Source organism: Medicago truncatula, chromosome 5 (assembly GCF_003473485.1).
Source record: "Medicago truncatula cultivar Jemalong A17 chromosome 5, MtrunA17r5.0-ANR, whole genome shotgun sequence".
Classification (NCBI taxonomy): Eukaryota; Viridiplantae; Streptophyta; class Magnoliopsida; order Fabales; family Fabaceae; genus Medicago; species Medicago truncatula.
The window spans coordinates 3247083-3265895 of record NC_053046.1 but is presented as its reverse complement, the minus strand read 5'-3'; the positions used below and the strand labels follow the sequence as shown (position 1 = coordinate 3265895).

General features: G+C 32.4%; 3 protein-coding genes across 3 annotated transcripts; all 3 read left to right on the top strand.

Moving 5' to 3' along the window:
• The first annotated feature begins 7178 nt into the window (after nt 1-7178).
• On the top strand, nt 7179-9456 carry LOC11427606 (subtilisin-like protease). Its single transcript, XM_003611153.4, has one exon. It carries the CDS (start codon nt 7186-7188, stop codon nt 9454-9456), a length of 2271 nt encoding a protein of 756 aa, XP_003611201.3. The 5' UTR covers nt 7179-7185.
• A 4290-nt stretch (nt 9457-13746) lies between these two features.
• Nucleotides 13747-15247, top strand: LOC11435730 (F-box/kelch-repeat protein At3g23880). Its single transcript, XM_003611151.4, has 2 exons — nt 13747-14546; nt 15079-15247. The coding sequence occupies exons 1-2, from the start codon at nt 13901-13903 to the stop codon at nt 15114-15116; spliced, it is 684 nt and encodes a 227-aa protein (XP_003611199.2). The 5' UTR covers nt 13747-13900; the 3' UTR covers nt 15117-15247.
• Nucleotides 15248-15816: 569 nt separating this feature from the next.
• Nucleotides 15817-18607, top strand: LOC120580492 (subtilisin-like protease). The gene has a single exon (XM_039834109.1). It carries the CDS (start codon nt 15992-15994, stop codon nt 18251-18253), a length of 2262 nt encoding a protein of 753 aa, XP_039690043.1. The 5' UTR covers nt 15817-15991; the 3' UTR covers nt 18254-18607.
• Nucleotides 18608-18813: the final 206 nt, after the last annotated feature.

Below are 18813 nucleotides of genomic sequence, written 5' to 3'. Positions count from 1 at the left end.
AATTTTGAAGCAATTTTGGGGAGATGTGGAGGATGATGACTCTGACACTGAAGACCTCACTGTTATGTTTGCTAAGTGACACTGAAACAGTTGGCAAAGTCAAGTGTGGCTGAAGCAAGTTCTGCTAGAAAAAATACAAGATCCAAGAAAAATTCCAATATCAACACATCCTAATGAAACTGTTTGTGTGGAATCTCATATGCATTGGAAAACAGGACTTTATGTTTCTAGAGCAGAGTCATTTAACATAAATAGAGGACTTGGTTAGCACTCATAAATGTCTGAGTTTTTAGGAGCTTTCATCTGAGTTGTGCTCTTATTATTAGCATAGATTTGTTTCGGTAAAGATTGGTCATAGTTGGCCTGCATATGTAATAAGGTTCAGGCCTCCTCCTACTTTGCATTTTAATTTTTCTTGCTTTGATCAGAAAAAGAAGTGCGTAAGAATTTTTTAAAAGAATTTTACGACACATTAAAACACATAATATAATCCTAAAAAAACATAATATATTAGTAAAAAAAAAATTACTCATAATGCATTACTCCGTCAGTCCTACACTTAAAAAAGACATAAACTAGCAAATTGTTGATTTTATAGTATAACACTATAACTTACTTTATAAAGTTACCCTTCATTAATTAATTAATTGTGTGTGAAAGATAAACTTAATCAAGTGATTGGACCAAAGTAGTAATGAGCTCCGGCAAAAGACGAATTGTTCGAGAAAATCGAATACAATTCTTGAGAAATAATAAATAGTTAGATGTATAATTATAAGAAAGCCCTAAAAAAAAGTAAAATTTTATATTTAATTGATATCTAATTTTAGGAGTACTAGTTAAGAAGATTAATATAGAAGTTATGCATTAAAAATTGGTGAAAAGTGTAATGTTTAACTTCATGAAAGTAAAAAAGTTGTTGTTTTCAATGAAATTTTTTTATTTATGACATCCTTAACCACTACCCTTAGGACATTGGTTAGTAAAACCTTAACTCATTTGGTTAGGGTATGTTTGGAACACAAGAATGTGGAAGGAAAGTACACAAATCAAGAATCTTTTCACTGTTTGTTTCAAGAGAACATTGATAAAGGAAAGAAAGATTAGTGGGTCCCACCCACAAAATTGTTTCCTACGCGCGGAAAGTTGAAAAAGTGTATCATTTTTGTGTTTGTTCCTATTTTACCCCATATATATACAAATGAATATTATAGTTATATACTCCCTCCGTTCCTTAACGTAGATACCCATTGCCTTTTTCACATTTCTTAAGAAAAGTTGACAGTGTAATTAATATGTCTGTTTTGTATGTTAATATTACGAAATTGTCCTTTGTTTGTATGTGTATTAAATTTGACTTTTCATATTTCAAGAAAAGATTGTAGTATTAATTAGGGGTATATTTAGGGAAAAAAAATAATAAATGCATATAATAATTTGAAAAGGGATTTATATTTGGGGATAAAAATAAAATCAAAATGGGTGCTTATATATAGGAACGGAGGGAGTATCATATTATAATTATATAACATATCTACAAATAAATTAATATATATTCATGTATATAATTAATATCCTAACAACAAGTTACATGTATTAATATATCAATTTCGTATTTAACTCTTAGGTACCGTTTGACCAGGTTTTTTTTGGGTCTAAAAGCTACTTTAAAACAAAGTTAAAATAAAACTCTTTAAGGAAAAAGTTAAAGCTGTTTGGTTTCTTTATTTTTTTTTAGTTCTAAAGTTATTTTTAAGTTACAAGTTGTTTGGCAAAATATTGTACAAAACATTAAATTTATTATTTTTTTGGTGGTGTCCGAGGTTTGAACCCGCGACCTTGCATATATTTATACATTGTCTATATCAATTGAGCTAAACTAAAGAATAGTTTTTTTTTTCTTTTTCAATTATACTGTATAACAAATTTTGTTATAAGAATATCATATTTTTGGTGTCATTTAAAAAGATAAGAATTTATATTATATGGTATTATATTTGTTACATTGTTGGTGTCATTAAAAAAGATATGTTTAGTTTTTTTAATAAGAAAAAGATATGCATAGTTTGTTACAATATAAATGTGTAAAATATATATATATAAGTATAATTTTTTTAGGCATCTATACTTGTAATTTTAATTAAAATCAAAATTTTATAAAAATAATAATTGCACGCATTACGCAACACTAAAAAATTTACACGCATTAGCGTAACAAAAAAAACAGACATACGTGAAGGTGAGAAAAACACAAGAAGGGGGGTTGAATTGTGTTTTCTTTTTCTTCTTTTTCTCCTAACTGAAATACAGATCAGAAGCAGATAGAGTTCTACTTCTGAAGAGATGTTCAGAACTAATTGCAGCGGATAAAAACAAAGAGAGAGAGAGAGAGAGAGAGAGAGAGAGAGAGAAGAAAGACACAAGCAATTTATACAGGTTCCTTCCACAAAACGGAAGTCGGTCCTGTCCTCCTTGCACTTCCAAGGAGAGTTCACTATGTAATATCTGATTACAAATGCTCACTACTAAACTTAGTAAGAGACTTCAAATGTTTAAGCACAACTGCAAGAGACTTCATATGCTCCTGAACACAATCAAGAGATTTTTATTGCTCAAGCACAACTGCAAGAGACTTCTGAATTCAAACAGAATTACAAAGAAAATTGTTTGAAGTTGAACACTTGATATACAATCAGTGGTGTTCACAATACAAATCAGATACAGACTCTAAAGACTCTAGAATTCCTAAGATATAAGATTTGATAAGAAATTATAAGTGAACTTGGAAATGGAGAACAATTTCAACAGAGTTTTGGCTTAGCTAATGCTTCGTATTGTTCTCTTGAAACTCTGAGTCTTCACTCCTTTATATAGAGGTGTGAAAGAGACGTTGAATTGTCAGCACATTCAAAATAGAGTCGTTTGAAACTTTTGATAAATCACCAATGATCCTTTGCCTAATATGTTTATTGTCCTATGAAGGATCAATTTCAAATACGTTCCCAATGTGAAGAAACATTGTTGCAGACAGAGCTGTTTTTCTTGTCTTGTAGTAGAGACAAAAACAGAGTACTGGAGATAGTGGTTGTACACTTCGTACAAACGTACTATGTCAACGCTCTTTGAAGAATAAGCATCAAATGCCTTTCAATTCTTTCAAAATAGCCGTTGCTATACTTTTCCAGTCTTCTGCAATCTTAGACGAGTTTGAATCCTTGAAACAGTTTTGGAAGCTTTAAGTTGCATCTCCTGATGAACTGCAGCTTCTGGTGATTCACAGCTTCTGATGAACTTGCTTCTAATGACGTCATCACTTTAGAAGCACTTTGTCTTCAGAAGCACTTCAAACTTCAGGAGCAGTTTTCTTCAGACGCTTTAAGCTTCCCTTTTTGTTGATGTATTTGCTCTTTATTTGTTCTTCCAAGACCATTTTAAGATGTCAAATTTTTGCCTATAGTCTTGTACGCTTGAACAAATATTAGCATATCCAATTGACAATTTTTAATACTTTGTTATCATCAAAACTCTTAAGGATTATTATTGCTAATACATTTTGTTCCAACAATACGGACATAAAATATTACTCTAAAAGCTAATGTGTGTGTGTGTGATTTGTGAGGTTGAAGAAAGAGAATAAAATATTTGGTGTCATTCAATGACAGCATGAATAAAAATATTTGTGAGGTTGTGATAATTAAACGATATTAAAATTAAATATATAAGTGATAAAAAGATAATAAAATTCCTTCAAAAATAGATAATAAAATTAAATTGATCCTCCTTTAAAAAAAATTATATGGACCGGTTAAAAAAAATGGAAGACAAAAACAAATTGAAAAATAATATTAAAAAATAAAAGAAAAGGTTGTCTGCGTGAGTTGAAGAGAGGTGCTTGTGAAATAAATTACGGAGAAGTAGTTTTTTGAAGTAGCATTCAACAACTTTTTGTTAAAACTCATTCCATTCAATTTTATACATTTATAAAAAAGTAATTTTTTTTCGAGGTACTTTATTGATATTGTGTTTGGTCTAGTTTCTCCTTAAAAATGTAGAGAAGCTGAAAAAAAAGTCTGGGCAAACGGTACCTTAATATACTATATAACTAATAATCAATTTATGATTAGGGATATTTAAGTCATTTACTAATAAAAGTGTCTTTCCTTCCTTCCTCTTTCATTAAAACCAAACAACCAATACTTTCCTTTTCCTTTCTTTTCACTTTCATTCCTACAACATTCTTTCCTTATATTTTCTTTCCTCAGACTTTCCTTCCGAATCCAAACACAGCCTTAGTGATGTTAGTTTGAGAATTAAGACCTTAGAATGTGCTTCTCTTAATGTCTCATATTTATTCTCCCGTGTCAATTCCGACAGACAATGAGAAGGTTAGTTATTCGGTCGATTTTATACCAAAAAATAAGGAAAGTAGAGGGAACAATACTTATGCTCAGGGTTCTCTCACTTGGGTGTCTGATAAACATGCTGTTAGGATACCAATATCAGTCATTTTCACTGTAACTTGGTTTTTATTTTACTTTAATATTCTGAATTTCATTTTCTCCCATTAATGATATCGCCTTCTATTTCTTCATATCTAAGCACTACTATATACGTTCATTTTTAATTGTCATTTTTTGACATTTTACATAAATCAAGACAATTAATAAATGTTACTATTTTTTATACAATAATTTTTGTTTTTCCTATAATAGCCTTATTCATTTAATATCTCATTTTATATATTTTTCTCTCCACAATAAATAACAAAGGACAAATTTGATAAAACAACATTTAATATTGCATTGATTTTTGAAAACGATGGTTAAATAGAAACAAATTTTTTTCTGCAAAAAAGACAATTAAAAAGAAACGGGAAAGTATTGTCACTAAATTTGCTGCGTTGTGAGGGACTGATCCCTTACATCAGACTTAATCCTATTGGTATCAACGACATTGTTATCTCCTAAAAATTGTAAAATTTGTCTTTCTTTCAAGTATATACTCTATGCAATTAATGTCTTGTTGTTCCTGAACTTAATGGAATAGAGCTTTTTTTAACTGAACCATGTAATAATAGAGCTAAGAAGAAGAATTTGTGTCATTCACGTAAACGCACTTAATTTCCAGTGCTTAGCTTATACACATATACAGTACATTACTACTATTAATAGATTGAATTTTTTTTACTACTAATGCAAGGAAGGAGACAACACCAATGAGAATAATTCACCACTCAATAACTTACGTGCATGTGAAGTGCGTAAATTTTTATTAAAAGAATTTTACACAAATTAAAACACAATATATTAGTAAAAAAAATTACACATCATGCATTACTCCGTCGGTCCTACACTTTGAAAAAAATACTCAAACTAGATAATTTTGTTGATTTTATAGTATAACTTACTTTATAAGTTACCCTTCATTGATCGTGTGTGAAAGAGAAACTTAATCAAGTGACCGACTAAAATGGTAATGAGTTCCGGTAAAAGACCAATCGTTTGAGAAAATCGAAAGCAATTCGTGAGAAATAATAAATAGTTAGATCGTATACTCATAAGAAAGTTAAATTTTATATTTAATGGATATTAATCCATTTGGGTTGGCTAGTGATGTTGACTTGGGAGTTTAGAGTACGCTCGTCTCAAGGTCACAATTTCAGCTGTCCCTGTCAATTTCGACACATAGTAAGATTGGACCTTTATGATTAGTCAATCATTGAATCGGATAACAAATTTTAAAAAAGAAATTAATTGATATTGTAATATGACGTAAATAAGTATTTGTTTTAGTTCTTGTAATTTTTTTTTTTACTTTTAGACCTTAGTTTTTGCTTTTGATTCATGCTTTTTATTTTTTTTATTTTTTTTTATCAATCACTAACATACTTGTTTATACTGTAATTGAAGTCTTTAACATTAGATTTTCATCCCTCCAATATAAGCTACATAAAGACTTAAATGAATAGACTTAATTACACTTTCTCTCGCTCTATTTCATAAAATTTAAGAAAATAGTCCTTTCCCCTTCAAAAAGTTTTTTCTTTTAGGGGAAAAGGTTTTAAAATAAAGAGACTATTTTTGTGAATTTGATAAAATAGAGACAAAAAAGGCAATTAAGCCAAAATGACAATTTGTTTATCTTGAAATCAAAATTCAAATAAGTTATGAAGATATTGAAACTATGTTGGGAGAGACTCAAACTAGAATATAAAAAGAATGTGAGTGCCAGAAACACTATTTTAAACATTCACTTAAGACTCTATTTAAAACATTCATTTTTAAATATTTTTTTTATAAAATCCATGAGTTTTGTCACTTTATGTATGATCCATTTTTAAAGTATAAGACTTACATTGATTTCACTCGATAATGAAGTGAGTATTGAATAAAGAGTATTCCCAACACTCTTCTAAAAAGAATAAATTTTAGTCCGTGAGGTGTCACCAATTAGAGTTTGATATTATAACTTCGAGAGACGAAGTTTAAGTCCCTAAAAATTGTTGTAAAATATTCAATAACAATACAACTAATAATTAACAAGTGTCTTAAATACACTTGTTAAGGAAAAAAAAGGAGATTTTCATTGAATTCAACAATATTTTAACTTTTAAAAAGTTTAATTCATCAATTTTCACTACTTCCCAATGCAATATTTTTATTTTTATCGTCTTAATCAATGTCCTAAAGACATTCTTTAGCATTTCTCATAATTTATTCCTTTTCAATTTTGTTTTTTAAAATCTTCATTGTACGAAGAAAAGATAACCGCTATTTATACTATTTGTAAAAAAATATTATCTAGAATTTCTTTAATACAGTATAAAACTTGTCTTTTTCTTAAATATAGCAATGTTAAGAGAGATATATCCAGAAAAATAGATGTACCATGTGCAACATAGCTATTAGCAGTTAGCACCGGACCAAATACATACAAATTAACATCACATATATAGGGGAATTACTATGACAGTTGCTTTATTCAAATTACCAAAAAAAGTCTTATATCATACACATTTACCCTAGTTTTCCCAAGTAGTAACTAGTAAGTAATTAAAATAAAACTATGACCAAATTGCCATTTTGTTTTCTGTGGCATATATGATATATCTATCTATATATACACATGCATGATAGTAGGCAAATCACAAGCAATTCTTTCTTTATCTTTATCAAATCCCAAATCATGATGAAAACCAACTACACTATGCAACTGTCATTGCTTGTTAGTCTCATTTTCATTCTCTGCAGCTTCAACCAAATTACATCAGTATTTGCTGCAGAGGAGAATCAAGAGCATGATCACAACTTAATGACATACATTGTTCATGTCAAAAAATCAGAAAATGTTGCTTCCTTTCAATCAGAAGATTTGCATAGCTGGTACCATTCATTTCTTCCACAAAATTTTCCTCACAAGGACAGAATGGTTTTCTCATACCGCCATGTAGCCTCTGGATTTGCTGTGAAGCTGACACCAGAAGAAGCCAAATCTCTTCAAGAGAAAGATGGAATTTTGTTAGCAAGACCTGAAAGGACACTTTCATTACACACAACTCACAGTCCAACTTTCTTGGGTCTGAAGCATGGACAGGGGTTGTGGAATGATGATAACCTTGGAAAAGGTGTCATAATTGGAGTCATAGACTCAGGAATATTCCCTTCTCATCCATCATTCAATGACGAAGGAATGCCGCCGCCACCTGCAAAATGGAAAGGCCATTGTGAATTCAATGGAATGAAAATATGCAACAATAAGCTCATTGGTGCAAGAAGTTTAGTCAAAAGTACGATTCAAGAGCCTCCATTTGAAAACATTTTCCATGGAACGCACACTGCTGCGGAGGCTGCAGGAAGATTCATAAAAGATGCAAGTGTTTTTGGTAATGCTAAAGGTGTAGCAGCTGGTATGGCACCTAATGCTCACTTAGCAATATACAAAGTGTGCAATGATAAAATAGAATGCCCCGAAAGTGCTATCTTAGCTGCAATGGATATAGCTATTGAAGATGGTGTAGATGTTCTGTCACTTTCACTTGGTTTAGGTTCTCTTCCATTCTTTGAAGACCCAATTGCAATTGGTGCTTTTGCTGCTACTCAAAATGGTATTTTTGTTAGCTGCTCTGCCGCAAACTCTGGCCCTGAATACAGCACTCTCTCCAATGAAGCTCCTTGGATCCTCACTGTAGGTGCAAGCACAATTGACAGAAAAATAGTAGCATCAGCAAAACTAGGAAATGGAGAGGAATATGAGGGTGAAACATTATTCCAACCTAAGGATTTTCCTCAACAATTATTTCCACTTGTGTATGCAGGTTCATTGGGATATGGAAACCAAACACAAAATCAGTCATTGTGTCTTCCAGGCTCCCTAAAGAATATTGATCTAAGTGGAAAAGTTGTGTTGTGTGATATAGGTGAAGATGTTTCAACCTTTGTGAAAGGACAAGAAGTTCTAAATGCAAATGGTGTAGCAGTGATTCTTGTAAACTCAGAAAGTGATGGTTTCAGCACTTTTGCTACTGCTCATGTTCTGCCAGCAGTTGAAGTGAGTTATGCAGCTGGTTTAACAATCAAAGATTACATTAACTCAACCTACAATCCAACAGCAACATTGTTATTCAAAGGAACAGTAATTGGTGATTCTTTAGCTCCTTCTGTTGTTTCATTTTCTTCAAGAGGACCAAGCCAACAAAGTCCTGGAATTCTTAAACCAGACATCATTGGTCCAGGTGTCAACATTCTAGCTGCATGGCCTGTTTCAATTGACAACAAGACTCCACCTTTTGCCATTACTTCTGGCACTTCAATGTCTTGTCCTCATCTCAGTGGCATTGCTGCATTGATCAAAAGTTCTCATCCTGATTGGTCGCCAGCTGCAATAAAATCAGCAATCATGACAACTGCTAATACTCTCAACCTCGGCGGGATTCCTATATTGGATCAAAGACTTTCACCTGCTGATGTTTTTGCTACTGGTGCAGGACATGTTAATCCTGTTAAAGCTAATGATCCTGGTCTTGTTTATGATATTCAACCAGAAGATTACGTTCCTTATCTGTGTGGTTTGGGTTATACTGATCAAGAGATTGAACTTATTGCTCAGTGGGTAGTGAACTGCTCTAATGTGAAAAGTATACCAGAAGCTCAACTGAGTTATCCTTCTTTTTCTATTCTGTTGGGATCAGATTCACAGTATTATACAAGAACTTTGACTAATGTTGGGTTGGCAAATTCTACCTATAGAGTTGAACTTGAAGTCCCTTTGGCTTTTGGTATGAGTGTTAATCCTAGTGAAATAACATTTAGTGAGGTCGATGAGAAGGTTAGTTATTCGGTCGATTTTATACCAAAAACTAAGGAAAGTAGAGGGAACAATACTTATGCTCAGGGTTCTCTCACTTGGGTTTCTGATAAACATGCTGTTAGGATACCAATATCTGTTATTTTCAAGTGATATATGAAGGGAGAGGGTGACTATATGATGTTCAAGAAATAAAGGGAATGAAATATATTTGTTGGGGAAATTCAAGAGATACTAACTAAATACTACCATGTTTCTTTATACAAGTAATTTTATAATTTTTGTCACTGGCCAATAGTATGTCATGTTATTATTATCCTTTGAACGCGTAGAGTTCTATGACACAATACTTGTGCTATAAATCCAAAGGCTAACCAAAGTAAAGTACCAAATCCTGTATTAAATTTGTAAATCTATGTTAAATATATGTGGGAGCAGGAGCTGAACAATTTGTGTCGACACACTTTATTTAACTCTATACCCCTTAAATTTTACCTCTATTCCTAGTTTTCCGCAAATCTTGTAAATTCTGTAGATTTTTAAGAAATAAAAATTTCCTACCTTCATTGTGTTTCGACATAGTTGTTTGAGTTTGCCATAACCTGTTTTTATCACGACAAACTCAAACTTTAAAAATCTACAGAATCGAAAATTTATTTAGGTACTGCAAATAATTTGTGGGGCTAGAGATATAATTTGAGAAGTAGGAGATACCTTTTCCTGTAAGTCTATTGGCCAATAGAGACGTTGTAACTTAACTGCTTGTAGGTTATGCAGACTTTCAAACATAAACTATAATCTTCACACTCGCCATTGTTTTGTCCTCCCTGCAACCATTCTCCAAAATCATGATCCACTCCCACTGCTCTACTCCTTCCTGCATCCTTAAGACGAATCAAAGAACAACTTAACATCTTTCAAATTCAATGATGTTAAGCATTTTTAACACTCTTCCTTCCGAATATGATTTTACTGGGAATGGATCCTCTCATGTGTAATTTACACATGAGAGAATAAGTGTGATGATGTGTTAGGATGAAAGATTACACTTTACTCTCTAATGTGTAAATTACACATATGAGAGGATCCATCCATTCTCGATTTCATTCCTCTGCCTTCCATATTTTCTATGTTAAATGTGTTTAAAGCTTCTATCACAATAATTATTAAAAATATATCAATATGAGAAACTCTATGCTTTTACTTTGAAACATAAATTGTTCATTCCCAAATCTATAAGAAGGGGATGATGAATGGATACAATTCATTCATTTCCACCAGCTAGTTATTTAGACCTTGCAAGATATTAATTTGCAGGGACTTATCTGATCTGAAGTGATTGCCGTAATATGCAAAATGGAGAAGCCAAATTCCACTCACAAGTTAGCAATCATACAAAGAACTTGACCAAATTTTTAGGTACATGTTCAATCAATGAAGCTTCAAACCTAAGGCTAACTTTACTTTACACAGTCATCAAAACATTGATAATTGCAGTTGAAGAGAATGTTAAAGTTGGATAGCCTAAAGGCACTCATTGTAACAACTTCCACACATGACAGATCACTGTGAAACATCCTACATGAGCAAAAAAAAAAAAAAAACAGTACCATGGCATCTTTGAAGTTTAAAAGAGTTTCGATGGTAGCAATGTCATGTCCCAAAAGTAGCAGTAGATAAAGTACATAATTCTATACACACAATGTGCATTCTAAATTTTCAATCTGACTAACCAAAAGAGGAGCTAAAGTGCTATAAATTGTGACTCGTTATTCTTGAGCAACTACTATTTGACAGTAAAAGAACTCATTCAACATTCAAGCCTAGCATAACTTCTGTGAGATGAATTTTCAAGGTGCAAAGCAAATGTACAGAAATTTAAAGTATCTATGTAAGCAGTTAAAAATCTTGGATTGGATATGATAACAAAGTATTCCATCATTCCATTCTAAACTTGTACAAACTCCACAGTAAAAAGAACTATCAAAGTGTGTATTCACACAACTAATTGTTCACAAGCTAAAGAGTTATTCATGTCTGTTGAGACCACCCTAAACTTTGCAACAGGAAACTCCATGCTAGATGTTCAACTACCAACTAGGCTTGTTTCGATTGACTTATTTGAGTTTATCTCTTGTGAGATTATTTGAAAGAGTTTATTGAAACAGCTTATAATATTCATAAGTTGTGTTCAGCATATTTTCATAAGCTCTTTAGGATAGCTTATGAAAACAGCTTATATGAAAATGGTTTGATTCTATTTTGTCTTTTGTAATAGAAATAGCTTATAGATAAAACACTTATATGATAATCTCTAAATTAAAAAGTTTATCCAAACAAGACCTAACTACCTAGTGCAATTTAACAGGGTAACAGCTAACAGTGCTAAAATTCAGTAAAAAAAGAAAAAAAACAAAAAAAAATGGCATCTTTAAGAGATGGGTTTGTGAAATAACAAGATTTAGGAGATTTGAGATGAGGAAGATGATTTGGGGATTGAGAATGGAGGGAGGTAACAGACCTCAGAATCTGTCACAGAAGTAAATAAAGCTTATAAAAATCAGAATCATACAATGCAATGCTAGAGAGAGAGAGAGAGAGAGAAGAGAGTACTGAGCATGTCTTGAAGAACAGGTTTGGGTTTGTTATTGCTGATGTTTAGTTTCATTGAAGATTGCGAACATCACAAATATGACAAACTGCACCACGCACACAAATATGAAATTTAACTATTCTTAAAAAAAAAAAAATTTTTTTTTAAGGATTTTGATTATATTTAATTGTTGTTAGTTGTTACTTGTTTTGAATAGTGATAAAATAATCAATAATTCAATTCATTTTATTATGGGTTTCTATGTATAGCAAAATCATATGTAGACACAAATATAAGTAAAATTTATATTGACACAAATTATTAGAAACCAAAAGCTATCAATAACAAACTATGATAAAACTAAGGTTTTAAGTTAAAAGGATAAAGAAGAATAAAAACTAAGATAAGATAAAATAACTTTTCATTCATTTTTCTTCGTTCATTTCTAATGAGATAATACAATACATATATAGGTTAATGCATACACATAGTAAGATAAGTACATCAACTACACAATAACAATACTATCAAACAAATTAATAGAATATGCTTAAAAGATCCTATTTTAAAATAAACTAAAAGATTCATTATTCTAGCATCCATAATCCTATCACAAATACATAACTGTGTTCAGCTCATGAAAATAAAATGTAGAACAAATATTATGTTTTTTTTTCTTCTTCTTATTAATCAAATATACTATCCATTTCAAGTTTTGCAAACACCTATCATAAAAAAAGGCTCCCCTAACAAAAACAAAAAATCCCATACAATATGCTGCCTAGTTATTCTTAGGGTGCGTTTGGCCTGACTCTTTTTCTTATTCTCTTCTCCTTAAAAGGAAAAGGAGGGCCAAACAAAATTTGCACAAAGCTCTTAACTAATTAAGGAACTTCTATATTGTGTGCAAAATTGAACAAAAGGAGAAGTTGTTGAAACTTACTTTTAAACTGGCTTTTCGATGCTTTCTTTAATGTTATCCCGTTCGATTCCTACTGGCCACTTCATTTTTATTTTTCAAAATTTTATTTCACCTATCAAAGTTTGTTCGTTTGCCTCAGGCCATTTTTATAACCAAAAACAGATATATAATAAATTAAACCAAACAACAAAATTCTCCCAAAAAAAAAAAGCAATAAAAACTTGAGAGACGGTGGAAAAGAGATAGGAAACTAATTCAATACATAAATACTCTTTCTTTTATTTTTTTACAGAAATAAATATACTCTAAAATACAACAATATATACATTTTTCTTTTAAAAAAAACAATATATACATTTTATTCATTCTATTTACAATTAACGTAAATAATGTTATTTTAAAAAAGAATCGAGTTTGTCTTCTCCATAGACGAAACAAAACATCACATCCAACTCACATACACAACCACAATGATCTAAATTCAAACTGAAGTGAAGGTGTTCAACCTAATAACATCAAAATTGTCAATTGAATTAGATTTTACGAACAAATAAATTGATCTTTATTTTTAATATAATCATTCATTTATATGATGATACGAAAAAATATTAATTAAAAAAATAGCATGACAACAATCAATGTTTTATTCAATGTTTTATTTTTTAACACTTAACCGAATAATTTGCAACTCTTTCTCTAAAAAAATAATTTAGTAACTTTTTGAAATAGCTTTTAGCTAAAATGACAGTTATTACCAAACGACTTCAACTTTAATTCTAAAGTTCTTTTTTTACAACTTGAGCTTTAAAATGACTTTTAGACCTTAAAAAAGTCAGACTAAACGCACCCTTATTCTTATTAAATACATACATGTCGTGATTAATTGGTAAGATTACCTCTAAATAGCAATTTTTTCTTCCATAGACAACGCCTCTCTCATGAATCTCCCACCACCGAAATCGCAGTGTCGGTACGCTGTGTCATCGCCGATAATCCTCCCTGTAGAACTTATCACAGAAGTGCTTTCTTTCCTTCCTGTGAAAAATCTCTGATGCGAATGAAGTGCTGCTGTAAATCTTGGAATGCCTTCATATCCGATCCTTTCTTTGTCAAGTTGCACCTTCAACGATCTACGCGAAACCCTCACCTCACACTTGCATGCATCTAGACGTACACGACCTACAGAGCATAGCAGTGTTGTACCAATCTCCTTGAGTCGTTTGCTGGAGAGTCCATCAAATTCGATCACCCTTACCGAAGATCCTTACTATAATTTGAAGGATAAAGATTGTCCATCGGTTATTGGTTCCTGTAACGGATTAATATGTTTGTTCGGTTATTCTTATAACTATATAAGAGAGTCGTGGCTCCGTTTCTGGAACCCTGCTACAAGGACCATATCGGATAAATTAGGGCATTGCCATAATCCCGTGTTACCTTACCGGTTGACATTTGGTTATGATAATTCAATGGATACTTATAAGGTAGTTGCCTTAGAACCAGAGGCAAGAGTTTTTAGTTTCCGCGATAATGTTTGGAAAACTATTCAAAGATTTCCTCTCTATCATCGCCTAAATTGGAGTGTGCATTTGAGTGGTAATGTTAATTGGTTGGCAACTCTTCGCAACTACCACCGTTATGATTGCAAGAATATTCCTTTTGAGCAATATGTGATTATTTCACTTTATCTGAGTAAACAGACATACAAAGAGTTGCTTCTTCCTCAAGGTTTTGATCAAGTGCCATGTTTTGAGCCATCTCTATGTGTTTTGATGGATTGCCTCTGCTTTTCCCACGTTGTCAAGAAAACCCAATTGATTTATTTGAATTTCTGTTAATTCTTGTATGTTGTGTGATTATTTTCTATGATGGATTTTATATGATTATTTTCTATGAGATGTCTTTTATAAAGGACAAAACTGTATGATGAGCTTACACTCAAAACGGACATTACCTCAAAACACGGTGTGCCGTACTTGAGGGTGGAAGAGAATAGTTTAACTAGTTCGTGCATGTCTACACTGATTTGTTGAGCAAGAATCGTTTTAATTTATTTTTATTCTTGTTAGTTAAAATTTGCCATCTCTATGTGTTTTGTGGTACATGCTCTTATTATCATTGTTGAATCTAATTTATTTCTCTGTTCATAGTAGGATATGGCTGCCTTCCCTTTTGAGCATTATGCAACTTCTTGCTTTTGATTTAGTTGTGTTTTGATATTTCACTCTTCCATCTAACACAAGTCCTTTTTGAACTGCAGATCTGCAATCCCAACTTCAAAGACATCAGTGTTATTGACGGTAGGTGGCTTGGCTGGATGAGGAAATTATATGAAGAAAGAAAAGAAGAAAGAGGCTTATTGTAGCCACAATTGCTCCAATTATAGTACTAAAAATATTTTTGAATTTGGTTGCATATTAGTATTTTTATAGTTTGATTGCATGTTCATCTTGTTTATATTATAAGTTTTCTTCGAATATTTTACGCTGACAAACTGAGACTATGTCGACTATTAACAAAAACTAAGCATATGTTTAGGTTTGCGTTTTCTTCACCACCACCTCATGTTTTCTACAAGCAAAATCAATTCTCCTTTAAATCTTTCAAACATGATAAAATATAATCTACGGCCTTTAGAAATCAATTTTGACCGCTCTAAAATTGAAACCAAACATACACAAAGTTCAAATCCCCAACATTGAAACCATTTATTAATAATAATTTATCAAATTTTTGAATTTCTCCAATACAATATAAAACTGTCTTTTTGTTGATAACCATTCCAAGCTAAAAAAACATATGTGAACGTTAGGGAGATATGTCCAGAAAAATATATTACCAATGTATTATTTACTGTATAGCTGTTATTAGCAGTTGGCACCAGACCAAATCCATACATATTAACACAATATTTAGCGGGCATTACTATGAGATTTGCTTTATCAAATTGCCAAAAAAAAAAATCTTTTATCATTCCTATTTATCATTCATTGAAGACTAATTAGCCGTCCCAAGCCAGCACAATGCATTTCCTTGTTTTCCTATGTAATAAGTAATTAAAATAAAAACTATGGCCAATTGGATATCACACAAACATTCTATCTATATATACACATGCATGTCACTAGGCAAATCACAAGCAACTTTCTCTTTTTTTCATCAAATTCCAAATCATGATGAAGATGGAGCTTACACTACTTGTTAGCCTCATTTTCATTATATGCAGTATCAACCAAATTACATCAATGTTGATTGCAGAGGAGAATCTAGAACATGATCAAATAAACTTAATGACATACATTGTTCATGTCAAAAAATCAGAAAATGTTGCTTCTCTTCAATCAGAAGATTTGCATAGTTGGTACCATTCATTCCTTCCACAAACTTTTCCTCACAAAGAAAGAATGGTTTTCTCTTACCGCAAAGTAGCCTCTGGATTTGCTGTGAAGCTAACACCAGAAGAAGCCAAATCTCTTCAAGAGAAAGGTGAAATTGTGTCAGCAAGACCTGAAAGGACCCTTGAATTACATACAACTCACACTCCAACATTCTTGGGTCTGAAACAAGGACAAGGATTGTGGAGCGACGATAACCTTGGAAAAGGCGTCATAATTGGTATCATAGACTCGGGAATATTCCCTTTACATCCATCTTTCAACGACGAAGGAATGCCGCCACCACCTGCAAAATGGAAAGGCCATTGTGAATTCACCGGAGGGCAAGTATGCAACAATAAGCTCATAGGAGCAAGAAACATGGTAAAAAATGCAATTCAAGAGCCTCCGTTTGAGAATTTCTTCCACGGAACTCACACTGCTGCAGAGGCTGCAGGAAGATTCGTAGAAGATGCAAGTGTTTTTGGTAATGCTAAAGGTGTAGCAGCTGGTATGGCACCTAATGCTCACATAGCAATGTACAAAGTTTGTGATGATAACATTCGATGCTTTGAAAGTTCTGTCTTAGCTGCAATAGATATAGCTATTGAAGATGGTGTAGATGTTCTTTCACTTTCACTTGGTTTAGGTTCTCTTCCATTCTTTGAAGACCCAATTGCAATTGGTGCTTTTGCTGCTACTCAAAATGGTGTTTTTGTTAGTTGCTCTGCTGCAAACTCTGGTCCTGGATACAGCACTCTTTCCAATGAAGCTCCTTGGATCCTCACTGTTGGTGCAAGCACAATTGATAGAAAAATTGTAGCATCAGCAAAGCTAGGAAATGGAAATGAATATGAAGGTGAAACATTATTCCAACCCAAAGATTTTTCTGAACAATTATTACCTCTTGTGTATGCAGGCTCATTTGGATTCGGAAACCAGACACAGAATCAGTCTTTGTGTCTTCCAGGATCCTTAAAGAACATCGATCTAAGTGGAAAAGTAGTGTTGTGTGATATCGGAGGACGTGTTCCAAGCACTGTGAAAGGACAAGAAGTTTTAAATTCAGGTGGTGTAGCAGTGATTCTTGTAAACTCAGAAAGTGATGGTTTCAGCACTTTTGCTACTGCTCATGTTCTACCTGCGGTTGAAGTGAGTTACAAAGCTGGTTTAACAATCAAAGATTACATAAACTCAACCTACAATCCAACAGCAACATTGATATTCAAAGGAACAGTAATTGGTGATTCTTTAGCTCCTTCTGTTGTTTCATTTTCTTCAAGAGGACCAAGCCAAGAAAGTCCAGGAATTCTTAAACCAGACATCATTGGTCCAGGTGTCAACATTCTAGCTGCATGGGGTGTTTCTGTAGACAACAAAATTCCAGCTTTTAACATTGTTTCCGGTACTTCAATGTCTTGTCCTCACCTAAGTGGTATTGCTGCATTGATCAAAAGTTCTCACCCTGATTGGTCGCCAGCCGCTATAAAATCAGCAATCATGACAACTGCAAATACTCTCAACCTCGGCGGGATACCTATACTGGATCAAAGGCTTTTGCCGGCTGATATTTTCGCTACTGGTGCAGGACATGTTAATCCTTTTAAAGCTAATGATCCTGGTCTTGTTTATGATATTGAACCAGAAGATTATGTTCCTTATCTTTGTGGTTTGGGTTATTCTGATAAAGAGATTGAAGTTATTGTTCAGTGGAAAGTGAAGTGCTCTAATGTGAAAAGTATACCAGAAGCTCAATTGAATTATCCTTCTTTTTCTATTCTGTTGGGGTCAGATTCACAATATTATACCAGAACTTTGACTAATGTTGGGTTTGCAAATTCAACATATAGAGTTGAACTTGAAGTGCCTTTGGCTTTGGGTATGAGTGTTAATCCAAGTGAAATAACATTCACTGAGGTGAATGAGAAGGTTAGTTTCTCTGTTGAATTTATACCACAAATAAAGGAAAACAGAAGGAATCAAACTTTTGGTCAGGGCTCCCTCACTTGGGTGTCTGATAAACATGCTGTTAGGGTGCCGATATCTGTCATTTTCAAGTGATATATGAATGGAGAGGGTGATGATATGATGTTCAAGAAATAAAGGGAATGGAATATATTATAGGTCGAAAGTCAAGAGATACTAACTAGTTACTATAATGTTTCTTTGTACAAGTAAATTTATACTTTTTGGCTTTGGCCAATAGTATGACATGTTCTTTTATTTCTTTGACTAAATAGTATATCGTGTTATTATTATCCTTTGAACGTGAAGTGTTGTATGACACACCCTTTCAAAAAACAAGAGAGTTGTATGACACAGTACTTGTGCTATAAATCCAAAGGCTAACCAAAGTAAAAATACCAAATCGTACATTTTTTTGAGGGGTACCAAATCGTACATAAAATTTGTAAATCTATGTTAAATATATGTGGGAGCAGGAGCTGAACTATTTCTGTCGACACACTTTATTTAATTTTATCTCTATTCATCAAATCTCGTAAATTCTGTAGATTTTTAAGAAAAAAATCTCCCACCCTCGTGTTTCGACAAAGTTGTTTGAGTTTGACATAACCTGTTTTTATCCCGACAAACTCAAACTTTAAAAATCCACAGAATCA

Coding starts and splice junctions, on each gene's coding strand:
- LOC11427606 (XM_003611153.4), top strand. CDS start 7,186: ATGATGAAAACCAACTACACTATGCAACTGTCATTGCTTGTTAGTCTC.
- LOC11435730 (XM_003611151.4), top strand. CDS start 13,901: ATGCCTTCATATCCGATCCTTTCTTTGTCAAGTTGCACCTTCAACGAT. Junction 14,547..15,078: donor AGAGTTGCTTCTTCCTCAAG/GTTTTGATCAAG, acceptor TTTGAACTGCAG/ATCTGCAATCCCAACTTCAA.
- LOC120580492 (XM_039834109.1), top strand. CDS start 15,992: ATGATGAAGATGGAGCTTACACTACTTGTTAGCCTCATTTTCATTATA.